The 17,943-nt window shown below is 42.7% G+C and overlaps 2 protein-coding genes across 2 annotated transcripts in view; one reads left to right on the forward strand and one right to left on the reverse strand.

The window, feature by feature from the left end:
• Positions 1-4,484: 4,484 nt before the first annotated feature.
• On the reverse strand, positions 4,485-6,858 carry mrpl52 (mitochondrial ribosomal protein L52). The gene is made up of 5 exons (XM_023396829.1): positions 6,795-6,858; positions 6,318-6,387; positions 5,417-5,484; positions 4,916-4,980; positions 4,485-4,810 (listed from the first exon to the last, which is right to left on the reverse strand). The coding sequence occupies exons 1-5, from the start codon at positions 6,826-6,828 to the stop codon at positions 4,658-4,660; spliced, it is 390 nt and encodes a 129-aa protein (XP_023252597.1). The 5' UTR covers positions 6,829-6,858; the 3' UTR covers positions 4,485-4,657.
• A 4,983-nt stretch (positions 6,859-11,841) lies between these two features.
• The window catches only part of ajuba (ajuba LIM protein), an 8,201-nt gene continuing 2,099 nt past the window's right edge, over positions 11,842-17,943 (forward strand). The window contains exons 1-4 of the mRNA XM_023396723.2: positions 11,842-14,599; positions 17,182-17,283; positions 17,473-17,540; positions 17,679-17,741. Coding sequence (XP_023252491.1) covers positions 13,027-14,599; positions 17,182-17,283; positions 17,473-17,540; positions 17,679-17,741 — 1,806 coding nt within the window. The 5' untranslated portion in view covers positions 11,842-13,026. The remainder of the gene's footprint in view (positions 14,600-17,181; positions 17,284-17,472; positions 17,541-17,678; positions 17,742-17,943) is intronic.

Below are 17,943 nucleotides of genomic sequence, written 5' to 3' on the forward strand. Positions count from 1 at the left end.
CCTCCCCTCCCCTCCCCTTGTGCTCCCTGCTTTAACTCTTCACATACTGTACGCTGTGAGTGTAACGGTAAACAACAACAACCTGGTTAACCACAAGGCCAGGACAAACAACCACCAGCATAAAAGGAAAATGGCTGAAAATCATGTTGGTATGCAATTATGGTTTAGTCTCTAAAAAGCCCTGTTTTCATCTAAATGACATTTTCCAGAACATACATCATGATGGTTTGGCTTTTACACATTAAAATGTCTGTAAAAGTTGTTATCGCAGTTTGTAAAGTGACAGCCCAGCTTACAGTGTATGTTACTAAATAAAAAATTTTATAAAAACACAGTTTTATATCAGTTTTAATTGGATCTTAACCTGCAGAAGCTGTTTTTACAGCTGACCTCTGATTTTTCAGGATGCCAACGACATAAAGTAGTTTGATTATTATTTTTTATTATCACATTCAATAAGTTTAATTTGCAATCTAAATTATAATGAGGTCAAAAAGCTCCAGAACTAGCAAGTAAGTGGACCTTGAGTTAATGTGGGTCATTTCATGAGAGACTGAAAGAGGCATTTTTGCACCAAGTGTCATTGTTAAAATGTGGCCTGTCTGCTTCACTTGTATGAAAATACTGTACACTAACCTGACTGACCTCACCTTCTCTATTTTCTTTTCTCCTCACATCTGGCCATCCACTTTCCTCCTGCACTGGCCAAACCCTCTCCTTCTCCTTTCTGTGTCACCTGATGTTTCCATTTGTCTCGGTGAATGTCTTCCGCTGCTCCGCTGGATCACTGATGGATGTGTAGATGCAGCTGAACTATGTCTAAATGCTTAATGTTTCCAAATGTAAACTTTCAGCAATAGTCTTCCCAGCACTCACCGCATAGTTTATACTTCTGCTTTCTAAGAAAACCCCCGGTTATAAAGGTTGCATGCTTTATAGATCCGTTATGAGCCATTAATAAGAAACAATTGGAGGGTTGACAGGTTGGGAAAAATCTCTTCCTGAAAAGAATAACTTGGAAAGAGCAATGAAAACATTAATGACAGCAAATCACTAAAACCAGAATAAATATTAATCTATTAATAAAAGCACTCCTCTCCATATTTCTTGAACTGTAATCCTCGACTATAGACACATTTCTAAATATGAAGCAGTCTAATTGGTTGTGGAGTCGTTTTTCAGACATAAAGATCTGTAAATTATCCTGCAAATTAAAAAAGTTTAGAGGACATTTAATTTTGTGCAGATGTTTTTTCTGCTTTCATATCCTGTTATTTGTCTCACAACCCCTCAGATTTATTAGGTGAACTTTTGGAAAGTTGTCACCCCCCCTCCCCAGGTTGGCAATGCTCTTAATTAACTGGAATTAATTAACTGGCTGCGTACCAATTTAACAATATCATATGTTCCCTATAATTAAAACCAAATTGCATAGTTCTTTCCAGGAACCTTTTACTGCTCCTTTCTAGGAAATTATTAGGCAAGTATGGGACCTGCCCTTTCTTTCTTGCCTCCCAGCTCTCAGCTGATGCCCGCTCAGTAGGAGGAGCAGTCAGACCAGAGACAATCGTGTCTAATGGTTGATGTTGCTGATCAGGAAGGTCCAGAGCAAAAGACATAAAACTCCTCAGACTGTGTCAGAAGCCACATTTTTTCACTTAACTCTGGATCCTTCGTACAGTAATGTGGATGTCTGTTTGGAGGTGCTACCTGGTTTATGAGCCAAGCATCTGCTCTCCTTGTTTTGTAGGTCACAAGGATGAATACAGATGAGATCTTTGGCAGCCATGTTGGCTTTTATTCCTCTTTCTCCCCTTTTTTCCCCTCTTTCTCTCTCTCTCTCTCTCTCTGTCAGCCATTTTAATGCTGAACTCATACAGTCTGACTGGGCGGTGCAGGAACAACCATCGGGCTCAGCACTCCTTCTCCATGCCAGGCAGGAAGTGGCCAGGACAGCTGCTTGCAATTCAACCTGAGACTTTGTTTGGGTGACCTACATTATGGCACAATTTACTTTCTACTGTAACTTTTAACAGCACTTTTTCTTTTTCTCCTCATTTTCCCATTTTACTTGACTCTCAGTAACTAAGTGCATTTAGTTTAAAGTACAGCTTTGAGGTACTTGTACTTTACCTGGCCATGAAGTGAACTTTGTGCTACTTTATACTTCTGCTCTGCGTCATTTCAGAGGAAAATACTGCACTTTTAACTCTATCTATCTATCTAGTCTTTGACTTCTGCAGACCAAACTTCCACTTAAGCAGAAGCAAGTTGCATAAAAGGAAAACAAATAAGCGGTTTACTGTCCAGCGAGCAACAAACAAAAGATAATTGCAGCCTGCAGTTCCACTTCTCATACTGTCATGTGCAGTTCAAAATGTCGAGGCTGTGTAATTTTGTCCATCATGCTTCCCAGGGTGCCCCACACCCCAGGAAACCCAGGTCACGAACTATATGATTGTTCAGGTTGGAGGACCTGTTGGAGGAAGCGGTCTTTGGGAAGGAGTTGCTGAATCAGACGCTCCACAAACCCGGCCCCGACTCTGCACCGGGGGCGCTGCCCATCCTCCTGCACCCCCCATCCCAGTCATATATATGCCAGGAAACCCTCCCTGTTGTCTGGTCTGTGGGTAAAACTACACAGGCCTGTCAGCTAATCCTCAAAAGCAGCCACATCTGTCTCATCCTTCTCCCTCCATCCTAGCAGACTGACCTCACCTAACGCCCCCTACCTCCCTAAAACACCCTCCTCCTCCCTCCCTCCCTCCGTCGCTGACTTCTGCACAATAAGCAACATCTGGTTCTCATTTCACAAAAACCAAAACAACACGAGGAAGAGAGGAAGGGAGAGACGGGGGGAGGAGGGGAAAGACATTCACAGAAAAGCAGGATGTGAAAAGATGGTGAGTCAAGAGAAAGAATGAGGGGTTACGTTTCTCACTGTTGGTGCAGTTGGAGGTCTTTGATGGTCCAGGTGCGAGGATGACGAACGGGATGAATTGTGTCCCCTTACAAACACAACTTTGACATTTCTTACAACACTTTAACTTGTCTTTTAACACCCTCTGTGGTCTGTTCAGTGTCCTCCCACACTTCTGTAACATGACAAACAGTCTGCTCCATCGGTCAACTGTATAAAAAAAAAAAAGTCAAAACGAGGAGGGGAGGTGGGGTGGGGGGAGAAAACTCCCATCTCCACAGAAAAGAATCTGCAACTCAGCGGCTAGCAGCCCTAATTACAGTGGGGCTTTGCTGAAGTCTGCAACAAGACCCGGGCAGAGAGAGAGAGAGAGAAGGAGAGAGAGAGAGAGAGAGAGAGAGAAAGGCAGATATAGGGAGAGAAAAATGTGAGGAAGAAGGGAGAAGAAAGCAAAAAAAAAAGAGGGTGAGTGGAGGTGGGAGACAGGAGAGGCTTACCTCACTTTGTAAACAGTCTGTTTATAAATCAAAGTCACAGTAAATTAGTGCTGACTTTACAAAAGGCACAGCTGCCTAAGCATCTCTGCAAAATGTCCCTTTACGCTAACTAACTGCACACGACCAAAAGTCTGGACATGACAAAATCATTTTAAAAAGAGCTAGAGAAAATCCAAGCTCCTCACTCAAAACAATATGACTTTAACTTTTTTTTTCCAGCTTAAAAATTTGAGCTGATACCATAAAAAAAAAACACTTTCTGTGGGACCAAGCTTTCTGCCAACTTAGCTGCAGCCATCTAATCATCTTTCCAGACACCGGCCTGCAGAGCGCCACAGTCAAAATTCCAGCTTTTCCCCTCTTGTTGGCGGAGATGCCCCATGAAAATAAAACCTAAGTGGCTTTAAATGAGCTACACAAAGCTTAATTAGAGCTAAAAAAAAAACACCCATTTCTACCTACAAACATCATCCAGCATCAGACCTGTATTAAACTTGGGTTTGTATTTGTCTTTTTCTCTGGTGCTGGTGTCACATAAGGTTTCCTTTTTATTGGGTGACCACTTAAACTTAACTAAGCAGTTTCACCGAGGTGGTCTTGACCGAAACATTCGTCATGTATTTCAAGTAATAACACTGAGTTACTACAGCATGCCAAGGTGTGAACCCCTCACTCTCTCTCTTTAACACACACACACACACACACACACACACACACACACACACACACACACACACACACACACACACACAGTGAGGGTCCTGAATCAGTGCCACTTTATGTTTGCCAGCTCCTCCCTTCCTCTGCCTGCCCAACAAAACTCCTCTCTGAGCCCAGCGCCAGACAAAATGGCGTTTGAGCTCTCACACCGCCTCAAAGGAGAAATGCTGCATTCTAGTGGAAGCCGGGAGACATTAACACTCAAATGTAAAATAAAAAAATAAAGTATCTATCTATCTATCTATCTATCTATCTATCTATCTATCTATCTATCTATCTATTGCTCATTTGCTTATTCTTCGAGCAGCCCACAGAGCCATGATCATAACAGCTTCATATTCAACATATAAATCAAAAACAGAACAAATGTTTAATTCAGAAATCCATGAATACTGACAAACACAAATTATAATGCAGGAGAAAACCAACACATCCTTAATAAAATATTTCCAATAGGCAGAATGTCAATATGTTGTTTAGAATAAGGATATCACAACAGGATCACGTCGATAAACTGTGTCTAACTTTGAGATTTTTTCTTCATTAATAACTTCCCTTTAGGTTTGAATAAAAGAGACTTTTTATGCTCCTCCACTCTTTTGGCCTCGTCCTGTCTTTCCCTCCACATCTCTATTCCTTTGTCCATCTCCGCACTCAGCATCACGATCCGTCTCTGTGAGAGGACGGAAAAGATGAAAGGTTACAGATGAATGCAAGTAAAAATTATAAATTCAGACAGAGATGATTAAAAAAATAAAGATAAATGTGCGACACTCACGGCTAAAACTTCCTTCTCTTGCCTTCTCCTCAGCTGGCCCTTCATTGGTGGTGCTGGTCTTCCATCTGATCACAACACACAATAAAAAACTATGAATTACACTACAAAACACGCTACAAGTACATGACATTTTTATCAAATCATAGTCACAGCTTTCTCACATTATTGTGAGTTCAGAGTGAAGGAGGTGCAGCACAGACTTTATTGCATGAGTTAATGTTTTGGCAACATCAACTATTAACATGGTCACGTATAATTTACAGTTTCCAGATATGCAACATAGCCTAAACAGAATAAGATGCATGTAAATAACCATATAAACAAACCACATGCTGAATTCACCAACATCAGTGTGAGTAAAAACAACTACACTACATGGAAATGTAACAGAAAACGAGCGAAGCACATCACTGTAGACATCCCCTATCTTAGCTTATGTCCCTTGAAATACGTCCAAATACCCAAGACTTGATGAAAAACAAAAATAAAAATAAAAAATACCTGCATACGACCAGTCAGGCAGATCTGTCAGAGGTCCATATTCTGTGCCGCTTCGAGAAAGTCCATGTCTGCAAGAAAACACGCACATGTTATAAAGTATGAAACCTTCCAGTAGGAGGTCATGTTAGTCAGTGTGACAGTGGCTTTACTGACAATGGTGCCATTTCCATTCTACATACTAATTGTATGCACTAGGCATTGTATAATCATTTTCACAGTATACAGTTTTCTCTTTACTTCTGTACTTTGCTGCTTTGCGCGCACAGAAAATGATGTAAGACTTACATTGGTTGTTACCAATTAAACTTCACAAACAGATAGCAAAAATGTTTGTTGAGATTTAAGTTACTGTTTTGTTTACCAAGGTTTTTCTGAGGGCTATCTCACCACCATCCACAATTTGTTTTCATTTTTCTAAGTGTAAGCAGCCCAACTGTGTTCACCTTATCCTATTAACTCACTGTTCCACTCACTCTTTGTGCAGCCTGAATGGTTTTTTTTAAGCTGGCCCCAGGTATTGTGTGTGGTAATTTGATTAAATGCAAATTCATAAACGCACAAAAACTTGAAATAATGAAGGTTTAACAGGAACCTTCTCTAAGAGAGGGCCTCAAGATCAGATAACAAAGCAGCAGCCTCATTCAGGCCTTTATCATGCCTGTTGATAATGTGTTTAGTGGTCCACATTCCCAAACTAATTTTTAATTAAATTAGCACAAACCAGCAGGAGCACATTGAGACAAGAGCTTTTGGGGCCCTTGAGGTTATTCCCAGTTGATCATCAAGCCTTGGTGAGCATTAACAGCACACTTTTTTTTTTTTAGTACCACTATCAGCTGTTTTTGAGTATATAATAACACTTTTCTAGTGTAAAAACAATACTCTGACAGAGTAAACTTACTCTTTCCTCCATTTCTCTCCAGCCTGTACTCCACACGTTGTGCTGAACTGCCTGCTGGAGTTTCTCAACACTGGAAAACAACAAGAGGAAAAACAATATCAACCCTCTGAGGTCACCTCTAGACACCTACAATCACCTGAAAGCCACAGGATACCCTCCGCTGAGATGGTGTCTGGATTCAGAGGAAGAGACTGTACATGCAAGAGTATTTATTACGTCTGTTCAGCGTGTCCGTAGAGAAACAACCTCACTGTCGTCTAAGTAGCACATCATGCTGCCAAGAGTTTACATGACAGAGCTGTTAGCATTAGCGTTAGCCTTGCTCGTCGACCGTTACTGGATTTACAGTGGTTACTCAAACAGACGCTGTATCAAAGGAAGCGACTATTAAAACAGATATTAACAGCAACGGAACTCAGCTTGAAAGTTTTATCGTGTTTTTGACACAGCAGATTTAATGAATAACCTCTGTCTCACCCGAACAGCACAATGTCCTGACGGTGGCCGCCATGTTGTCTGCAGTACTTAGTGTCGACCACCAGGTGGGGCTAAAGATACACTGTGAGGGGCGTCCTCCTCCTTCTTCTTCTTCTTCTTCCTCCTCCTTCTTCTTCTTCTTCCTTCTCCTCCTCCTCCTCCTCCTCCTCCTCTCTCTTCTTCTTCTTCTTCTTCTTCTTCTTCCTTCTTCTTCTTCTTCCTTCTCCTCCTCTTCTTCTTCTTCTTTCTTTTTTTTTTATAACTCATAAATAAATAAAAACAAAACAAACGGGATTCCCTCTTTATCATGTCTTTCCATCCCACGTTTACAAATTGAAATAATATACAAAACAACAACTATACAAGTGATATAAAATATCATATAATTTAAAAACACCATCACACCAAAGGCTATTCATCATAAAATGAAATGTGAAAAACAGCATGTCCTCTCTTTGTATGAGATTATGTACAAGCAAATTAGATTTAAAAATGTGCACGGGGTAATATGATAAAAAATTTATAAAATAGATTATTTTTTTGCCCTTTAATTGATCTCATAATGGATCTTTTGATTGTTTTTAAAATTCGTAAATCATAACTTCCACTAATTGTCAGATAGATTGGATATGGTTAGCATATCATTGTTCTCAGTGAGTGAGGAAAAATTACTTTCTCTTATCTGTTACAACACTGTTATTCTATAAAATGTGATACTGTTGAATCACAGAAGCTTGAGTGCTATTACTGAAAACAAATATGATTTGGACATTGATTTTTGCCCAGCCATGCCTTTTGTGATCATCACTGTCCATCATGAGGCAGCAATGGAAAGGAAAGACACTACTGAGATATATTCATTAAAACATTAAATGAGCATGACATTACAAGTCAGTCAGGCGACTTGTTATGAGGACTAGTGTGAGTAAACAGTTATAATGTCTCGTGGATGAGCTTTGTCATGTCTGAGAAAATAACCCTGATGATGTCATAGTGATGTCATCAGGGTTATCTTGGCTTGGCCTTATTGACTTTCAGCCAGTGAGAATTTATTTATTTGTTTAAGTTTGAAAAGCATGTGTTTATCAGGCAAGCAGGGAGGGTGTAATGCGGTGGTTCCCAACCTTTTTTGGCCCATGAACTCTGACCAGGATGTTGTATGTGTCACCACCTTGTCACTGTGGCCTTATGTGAACATTTGTTTGACCAATTCAGCCTACAAGTTGTTTTCTTTTTCAGATTGCCAAGGATTTCCAGAGGTTTGGTGAAATCACAAGATCCAAAATTTCCCCCAAAATTGCCAAACAATTATGAAAAGCCAGGAAAAAATAAATGTATGGAACAGAAATATTTCCATTTCCTTTGTATTTCTGGTTTCATCTTTTATAATCTTGCAACCTCTCAGATTGATTTTGGGCCTCTTAGGCGATCCTGACCTCTAGGTTGTGGTGTTGCATGATGGGAAATTGGTAGTCTAGAGTTTTTGGAGCTTGATACTTATTTAAGACTCAAAGTCAGTCTCTGTCACTTACAGTGACAACTTTGAACAGTAAATACTCGAGTGCCCCTTTGGTTTGGTTGACAGTTGTCTACTGAAATTACTGGGAGCATAAAACGTCTCATTTCTCCAGAACACATCAGTGTTGTGTTTAAAGAAATAATGACACAAATAGACACGGACAGAGAAAGATGGGGATTGGTGTGGAAGGAGAGCGTCATGTGTCCTAATGTAAATATTGTATTATGCTGGAAAAGAAAGGCAGACAGAGCACAGCCGCTCTCGCAGCTCTTCAAAGTATTGTTTTTGTATGAACTGCTCCGACACTAAGCCCAGAAGAATTTCTCTGTTAGCTTTTCAGACAAGTTGCCACTCGCAGCCTTGTGAGGTGGAGAGTCTGCAGAGGCTGCTGCAGGGACTCCGGTGAACCGCAGGGGCCATGAAAGGCTCCATCTGGAGGGGGCTCCGGGGCAGATAGAAAGCCGACAAGCCTATCCAAACACGCCGGGCCAAACAGAGCAGTACTTTATCAGGGCTTGTTGTGTGTTGGTGTGTCCGTTAACTGCCACAAAAACGACCGGAATCAGCACTGACTCATGCCGACCAGTCCTGAAATAGTAGCGGGATGTTTACTCTGTATCGTCCTTGGAGAACACAGACACGGCGAAAAAATCCAACAGCCGCCTCACTACGCCGTCTCCCTCCGCGCATTCCACAGGCTGCTGGTTCAATAAAGTAGTGCCGTTGCCTAAACGACGCAGTTTTATCTAATTTTAACTGTAATGTGGAAAGACAGCGCTTACAGATTTAGTGGAAGAGGAAGTACCTCTGGTCATTTGAATTTGTTAAACTAGTGGGAAAATAGACTCTATTGCAAGTAAAAAACCATGCATTTGAAATTTTGCTTAATATTAAAGATGGGCCTATTAGTAAGTTACAATTAATGGACATAGATTAGGCCTCTAAAGTAAAAACACCAGTTATGCAGAATGGGCACTGAGCTGCAATGGCATTATATTATTATATATAATACATTACTGTCTTATTCTGGATGTGTTAATGTGCGAGCATCATTTTTATGTCATAGCTTGTCAAAATTGAGCTAATTCTAACTAATGTATATGCTGTTGTAGTGTAATCTATAACAATGCATCATATTTAACATGATGATCATGTGTTTTGAAGGGGAAGATTTTAATCTGCAATGTAAATATAGTTGTCAGTAAATACACTAGAGTCCTTCTGATAAGTAGTAAAGTAGAGATAAGAAACATTAAATGGAAATACTCAAAATTGTACTTAAGTGCACTATTTCAGTAAATGTACTTAGTTACCATTCATGGTTTAAGAATTACAGTTTAAAGCCCAGATTGAGGTTAGCTCATCGTGCACAAAAGAAAAGACTTGGTTTTGGTTATGATTTGGGGGTTATGGTTCTGTGAGGAAAACAAAGCCAAAGTAAGAGCCTGTCTGAAAACAGAAGCGTTTGATTGTTGTTTAACCTTGTGCCAAGACACAGCCACATGAATACATCTGTATCCAGTGCTCAGTCATAATAAACATCAACCTAATAGTTAGCCTGTCATTTTCCAGGGGCAAATTAAATCCCTCTTTCTCCCACTTGTTGTGCAATGTGTCTGTATTTGTAGCTAATTAATAGTTAGTTTGTAGTAATTTGATTAAGTACAACGTTTAAAAATGTGTACCTTGTACTCTACAGTCCTTAAAACTACATTTTAAATCAGGTCCCTCTAAATGAATGGGCCTCAAGATTTAGTAATAATGCAAGTGAAGCCTTACGACCTGAATTTTAAGACCCCCAACTATAGAGGACGTATATAGGAATAAGACATAAACATACATACATGTACAAACAAGTATGTGTAGCATTCGTTTTATAATCACATATAACAAAATCCTAGTGGAGATGCACATAATCCTTCTTGCTTTATTGAAATTTTAAAGTTACAAGTTCCTTTTCGTTGTTACATCCATCAGTCTGAAAACACAAAAGCCCCATGAGAGCTTTAGAAAAAAGTCATAATGTAAAACTATGCAGCTTCAGGAGACTCAACCCCCAGTGGTGGAAAAATATTCATACAAAATATAGATTAAAAACTTTCATTTCAGGCATCAAGGTATCACATCAAAAAAATATTCCATGAGGAATGTAATTGTTTTGAATGGTCATGTTTGTGTCTTATATGTGACAGTTGAAAATTAACAATGTGTGAGAGACTTTCTGGTTAAGTAAAAGTTTAATAAACTCATAAATTATGATATACTAACAGATTACAAAGTAGTATATAAAGTAGTTTATATTCTTTGCAAGCATGAGTGATGCTTTTTCTTTAAACTGTGGTAGGCCTATTACTTGTTTTGCTAAAAGATCATCCAGACTGTCAAAATACTTCAGACATGATCTCAGTGGAAGTCTGGGGGAGGTGGAAGTCTTCATTTAAAAATGGCAGGAACTGTTATTTAAGTTTGACAAGAGTTAACCCAAGATTTAATGGTTGAAAGCTTCTCAAGAAATGTAGTGCTTGGGACTTGATCTTTTTTTTTTTTTTACCCCACAAAACTGTTTGTTCCAAGGTGATAAGTGAATACTAGTGCACACATTTTTTTTTATATTCTAAGAGCATTACTGTTTAGAGCAGGTCTGGACGGAGTGGGCACGTCCTCTGAGGAGTTTTGCGTATGAATGACGAAACAGCCATGTCTGGCGGAAAGGTGTTCCGGCCTGCTGGGGAAACGAGCCGCCGCCGACTGATAAAGGAGCAATGAGCCGTCAAGCTTGACTCACACAGGACACGCACCTCACCTTCATAATAAAGGCGCGCGTGTAGGCTAAGTGTGTGCATTTATATGTAGAGGCTAAAAAGATCTTTATAATGTTCAGTTTGTGTTGAAACAGTTTCAGAGAGGCGTTGATTCAACTGTATGAACATTTTGGAGGCATCAGTTTGTGCTGCTGTTGAGTTTTATTGTGTTGCAGGTGTTTTTCTTATTTTGTCCAACCCCAACCCAATTATATTAATGAGACTAGGCTAAATAATAGAAACACCTCTCTTTATAAATCAGTGCAGTTTAACAGCACAACAAAATGACCATAATGTTAATTCAGCACCTCTATGAAACAGTGGAGGATCTATTACAAGACTATTACAGGCTATTAGGCAATATTATAATGAAAGTAATAGTCACATGTAGTAAACCTGGTTATTAAGATAAGATAAAATAACATAAGATATTCCTTTATTAGTCCCACAGTGGGCAAATTTACAATTTTGGGGTCCCTAGGGTATGTGGCCCCTGAGCAGATGTCTTCTCTGCCTGGATGGTAATCCAGCCTTGGCCTGGGGATACCTGGATAAGAAACAAGAGTTGGGAAACAGAGAAAGAAACTGATGTATCTGAGTGACTTGAATATACTTTATGCTACGTTTGAATATAACGGTTGTCAGGAAGGAGTTTATTTTGAAAAGCTGTAACCGGAAATAGCTCTGTCCGCCGAATATAACTCGACACTTTAGTAGAAAAAAAAAAAGAGGGGGGAGGTAAGTAATTATTTAGGGGGAAGAAAGAAAGAAACAAAGTTGTCGACCGTGCAATGCACACGGGGAGGGATTTTATTTATCTCGAGAGGCTCGTTTAGTTCAGCGCCGGGCCGCTGGGATGTGACTGTAACGGCGCTCCGGTTTCCCTCATTTCCTTCTCTGTCTCCAAACTTCTCCGCTACTATTTCACCGAGTCCCGGACCGGATTTCTCCTTTGAAAACGGGAATGATAAAAGCAGCCGAGCACAGGCGGATGGACGGACGGACTGAGGAGTGCCGTACGTGTGTTTTCTGTTGCCCGAGTTCAACTTAATCATGTTTTAATTTGTCCGGAGCACATTTCTGTCCTGGGATGAATGGCAGAAGTCGGGTGAGTCGACTATCTGTGCACAAACGGATTTATTTTCTTGTCTACACTGGACCCCACATGAAGTGGTGATAGCCTGCATCCTGCTGAACCTCTCCGCTTTGTGTTTTTTTTTTTTTTTCCTTTTTTCTTTTTCTTTTTCTTTTTTTAAAAAGAAAATTTAAACGGAGACACACTCACACAAACACACCGCACTGGATAACCACGTTATAAAAGCGACTTTACTGAATCACATTTCAAGACAGTTCAACCAACAGAGAAGATGCAGATGTGGAGCCACATGAGGGTCCACAAAGGAGGCCCTCCACGACCATAGGTCACGCAGAAGTGTCCTGGATGTATGTTTCTCCTGCTTCCTGGCTGGATTGAGTTGAACTATTAGTAACTGTCTAATAATCCAATGGATTCTTGCTCACCACAGTCTACCTGTGCCTGTGGATTTTCCACATAAGGGCAAACCAGATGACTCAGAGGACTTTAGTCATGTAACCACCCTGAAATGTCTTAGAAGTCTTATTTATCTGTTCTGTATTTATTGTGTGTATATATAAGGGGTCCATTTTTTTTAATTTTTTTTTTTTTAGCTTTGAGCTAGTTTCAAGGCCAGTTTTTAATTTCTCATTATAGAATTTGAAATCTGACATTTCAAGTGTCTTTGTGAAAGTTGTAGATTTACTTGGACATCTTTGTTCTTGCTGTATATCTACCCACACTGTATTTGAGCACATTCATCTGTAACTTAAAGGGGAGGCTGTGAGACTTGACTTTGCCCAGACAGGTTATAAAAAGACACAAGAAAGTTTCATCATGGACAAGCCGATAAGTAAGTTATTGGAGAAGTTAAAGCTAACGGACTCGGGCAGTGTGAAATTCAACAGTTCAAAGAAAAAGCATGACTCTGCCAACAACTCTAATAACAGCAACGCCAACACTGGCATCTCCGGAGACAGTGGTGGGGGCAGCGGTCTGCCACCAGCTCCCAGCTCTGCAGCTGCCTCGCCCTCAAGACCCGGCCAGTTCTCGCTTGCCTCTGCAACCACAAGCGATGCATGTGTTCCAGTGAGTGGGAGGGGAGGAGGAGGAGGAGGAGGAGGAGGGATGGGAATGGCTCCTTCTCAGCTCCTCACCCCACCACAGACTTCCTCCACGGTGGGTGCCGTACCTTCAGATGGTGAGCAACCGCTTCACCCCTCCACCTTGGCACCGCTGAGGCGTCGCTCCCCCCAACAGCGAGCTTCCTGTTACCTGGGGGAAGGTGTGGATTCCCACATGAGGCGTGAGTCTGGTCTGGGCCCTGACTGTGACCCTCTGGGGGCGTTTGGCTCCAAGACGTCGCTCAATCAACGGCGCTACTCCCTGGAGCTCCAGCAGCTGGTGAGACGACAGCAGCTCCTCTCCCAACCGCCGCCTCTGTCTGTCCCTCCGCCGTACCCTGCTGCTACGGGCTATGGATCAGCTCCCAGAGGCAGCGGAGGCGGCCTGGGCGAGCCTGGTTACCTCTCCGAGCCTGAGAGGCACAAGCGTCTCTCTCTTCAGGAGGCTCTGTTCTACAAACGCCTGAGCACGGGTAGTGAACTGTGGGAAAGCACCAGGCCTGCGTCCCTCTCTCATCCACCCCATCGCCCATCTGATGTGACCGGAGGAGGTGTAGGAGGAAGCTTCTTTTACCCCCCGGGGCCAACTGTGAGCCCATGCTCGTCTTTCAGCCTCCAGGAGTCGGTGCTGGTCAGTCCCAGGTCCAGCTTTGCCTCCAGCACGGCCAGCGGCGGCGGAGGAGGGAGCCCCATGGGGAGCCGCTGTAGCAGCAACCGGACCAGCGGCATCAGCCTGGGCTACGACTCTCGCTACTCCAACTCTGGAGGCCTCCCGCCTCAACAGCAGTCCCCCTCCCTGCAGACAGGGGGCTCTGTGGCTGGTTACGGCGCTCCAGGCAGGGCTGGAGTAACACCTGTGGAGGCCTGGACTCAATACCTGGAGGGAGGGATGCGCCCAGGGGCCTATGATAGTCGACACTCCTACCCACCTGCTGTTGGAAGTCCAGGAGCAGCATGCTACCAGGGTGGCCCAGAGTGGTGGGATGAGCAGCAGGTGGGAGTGAAAGGCAAAGAGGGGGGCGTGATGGGAGAGAGGGCCCGCTACTCAGACCTGCCTGGCACCCGGTATCAGGAAGAGCTCACCCGACTTCTCCTGAGAGATGCAGCGCTTGAAGGCGAGGGGCTCCTGGAGGGCCTGATGCTGAAGGAGCAGTCTCTAGCTCTGACGGCTCTCTCTAAACCGAGCGCAACAACACTGGGGCCTTCCTCAGCTGGAGGGCCGGTCAAACCTCAGGAGGATCCAGGAGTCGGAGGTGGGGCCGCGGAGAACCGCCAGGAGTACTTTGGTGAGATTCTTTTTTTTTTTTAAACAAAAGTTTTCAGGCTGCACGGTAGAAACAGGAAAGTGAGGAGAAGGGTTGCAAGGATACAAGTTAAACAGAGCTGTGTTTAACACAAATCGTACAATCACATCCCTAATTTGAGCCAGTGCAGTCACTGTTCATGCATGGCATCCCATGTATTCAGAACGGAGCGCTGGGTCACCCAGCATCCGCCCTCAGTGTGTTATTATTGTCCTCTCCGCTGCCCGGTGTCAGATCACAGGTTTCTCTCTAAATGAAAGGGTTGCAGGGATGGATGCAAGGATGGATGGGCAGATTAATAGTTGAAAGAGTGTATGGATGGATGGAGGGATGGATGGTGCCTTGGAACCTGCAGAGACATGCAGGGTTGCAGCACGCAAAGCCATAAAAGAGGAGAGAAAAAAAACGCTCAGGCTTCAGACACTGATCCAGATACGTACATATATTTGGCTTAAAGAGAAGAAACATGTAGGTCACACTGAAAGATGAATAAAGTAATAAAGCCCCAACGGTGCAGAGATGTGTGTAATAATTCGGGGTCACACCTGTATTCAAAACATCAGGCAAAGTCAGCTGATGTTTCAGGCAGGCGTCGCCGATTTGCCACAGTGTGGTGACCACAGAGGACTAATGCAGCGTATCTACATGGCCATTAAACTGCAAAATTCTGCTGTAACACTCCGACGCCAACACACGTCCGACCATTACTGTGAGTCACAGAAGTTGAAGGCTCAGGATCTGTGTGTGTGTGTGTGTGTGTGTGTGTGTGTGTGTGTGTGTGTGTGTGTGTGTGTGTGTGTGTGTGTGATTGTTCCAAGGTAGGAGTGCGTTAACAGTGGTTGGATGAATATGTGTGTTTGTGTGTATTGTTTCTCTGTGGCAGGGTGTGTTTCCCCCGAGTGACTTCAGGCCACAGTAACGCAGTGTGTGTGTGTGTGAGTCATGTGTGTGTGTGTGTGTGTGTGTGTGTTTGTGTGTGTAATGCTGCCTTGGCGTGTGCAGGGGCGGTGTGCTGTAGCCTGTTTTTCTGCTCAGGTATGTGTGCCCGGAGGGGACATACAATACTGTACTCCTCTCAGCCATTAGGAAGAAATCAGAGGCACTGAGGCGTGAAGACAGACGCTCTGAGCTCTGCCGACACACACACACACACACACACACACACACACACCTGTATAACGGGGTAATGCCGAACAACAGCAGAAAACCCCTCTCTGATGAAAAAGAAAGTAAAAATGAAAATTGTTCCCTTATAAATCGGAGGAGAACGAGTCAGAGCTCATCTGTCGAAAACAAATGAAAGACTGATGATATTCATTCATAAGGCAAAACGAACGAGAGACGCACACAAAACTAGTCATGTAATACACATTCCTACACGCCGTCATTCAGTTTTAGGTACAAAAAGCAGTTGTTAGAATTTTCTTTGGTGCATTTGTGTTAATTTTCTTGACTTTTTGTGCCAAAATGAACTTTATTCTACAAAACTTTTGTTTTTTAAAGTCTTATCCCCAGTGACTTAAACCAATTCTTTCCCAGCTTATTCCATATGTAGCAGCTCCAGACATTAAATTTAAAGCCTCAAGTTTGAGTCTTGGGCCTCTGGTTTCTGGCTTTGGCAGAGAGCGGTGCCTGTTCCTAAATATCGAAGGGACTGTCCAGGATCGCAGCAGCGCAGTGTAGGAACTCTGGATTTGTGTGGCACTCCCTCAGCCACATTAGAAAGGAAAAAATGCAGGCAGACCCTTAAATAGATCACAGAAACGCTCGGACCACCACCACCACCAATTTTCCACTTTACATTTAGAGCCCTGACTGGCGCTCATCGTGTACTAAAGTGTATTCTGTTATATGGGAAACACAGAGAAGTTAGTTGTAAAGGTTTGAGTGGCTTAAAGTTGATGCACCATAGAGGTTTTTTTAAGCCGCAAAACTAGAACTCATGCTAATCTTGACCTAGAAATGTTTATTTACCTTCTTGTAAGTAAACATGGAAGCTTTATCCCTGACCCTAAACTGAAAAACATGAGCTGAAAAAGTGAAAGCGATGACTAAGTATCTGTTCCTCTGACTTAAAGTGGGAAAAATGATCACTTATTCTGGAATTTACTACTGCTAGTTGTCCTTTACCCGAGGTACTTAATGTTCCTAACTTCAAGAAAAAAGTGAAGTCTCGTTTAATCTCCAAATTGCTCCAATTGCCGGGTTCGAAGTAAAATTTAAAGGAAGAAAAATCCAGAAGAAAGAGTTATCTATTTTCTGAAGCGACTGCCAAAAAGTTAGATCCGGTGGAGTTTCCCTTTAATAACAGAGCTTTAACAGAGACTTGAGTGGATGAGCAAACAGGCTGGCACGGGGAGCTGGGTTTTAACTGTGTGAAAATCCCCTAGGTGGTGCGAACGAGAGGATTTACAAGTGTTGACACTTTGTGTGGAGTTGGATTTCAGACACATCCTCTCGGAATGCGTCGTAAACGAAGTGCTAAGAGCCGCTGAGCTTAAATGCATGTTTGTGTGTCCATTTCGCCCCCCCCCACCTCCACCACCTCCCCATTGTGCCGGCAGGAACCTGTGTGAAGTGTGGGAAAGGCGTGTACGGGGCGGATAACGCTTGCCAGGCTCTGGACAACCTCTATCACACACGCTGCTTCACCTGTGTGTCCTGTGGTGAGTTGCCCCCACCTCAACCCCCAAACACAACAATGATGATTTCAAAGTGTTTGAGCTTAATTCTGAATTTCTGTCACCGCCACACCTTTTCCAAACGTCTTCTTTTTTTTTTTTTTTTTCTTAAAACCATTCTCGGTTTAAAATGTTGATCACGCTGCGTTGTGTGCCATCTCTCTCCCTCTGCAGGACGCACCCTGAGAAACAAGGACTTCTACAATGTCAGTGGCTCTGTGTACTGTAAAGAGGATTACATGGTAAGAGTTGAGGTCAAGGCGTGTTTTGTCATCCACCTTATTCACACACACACACTCACACACACACACACACTCAGTCATGCTCGGAGTCAGAGGATTGATTTTCTGCTAATGGTAATCTCTTTGTTTTAATTACAGTTTTCGGGATTCCAGGCTGCTGCTGAGAAGTGTAGTGTGTGTGGCCACCTTATTCTCGAACAGGTGAGAAGGGTGGCGTGTGTGTGTGTGTGTGTGTGTTTTTGTGTGTGTGGACTTGCCACATGAAGAGACGCACTAATACATTCTAACCGCTTGGACTTATGTTAGATTTAAAGGACTATACTCCAACCCTTAACCTGCCCTGGGTAATTTTTAGTTACTTGCGACCAAATTCCTTTGAAGAACCCCACCCCACCTACCACCC

Source organism: Seriola lalandi, unplaced genomic scaffold, assembly GCF_002814215.2.
Source record: "Seriola lalandi dorsalis isolate HSWRI2012SDOR001 ecotype SW California unplaced genomic scaffold, Sedor1 jcf7180002054983, whole genome shotgun sequence".
In the NCBI taxonomy this organism is placed as follows: Eukaryota; Metazoa; Chordata; class Actinopteri; order Carangiformes; family Carangidae; genus Seriola; species Seriola lalandi.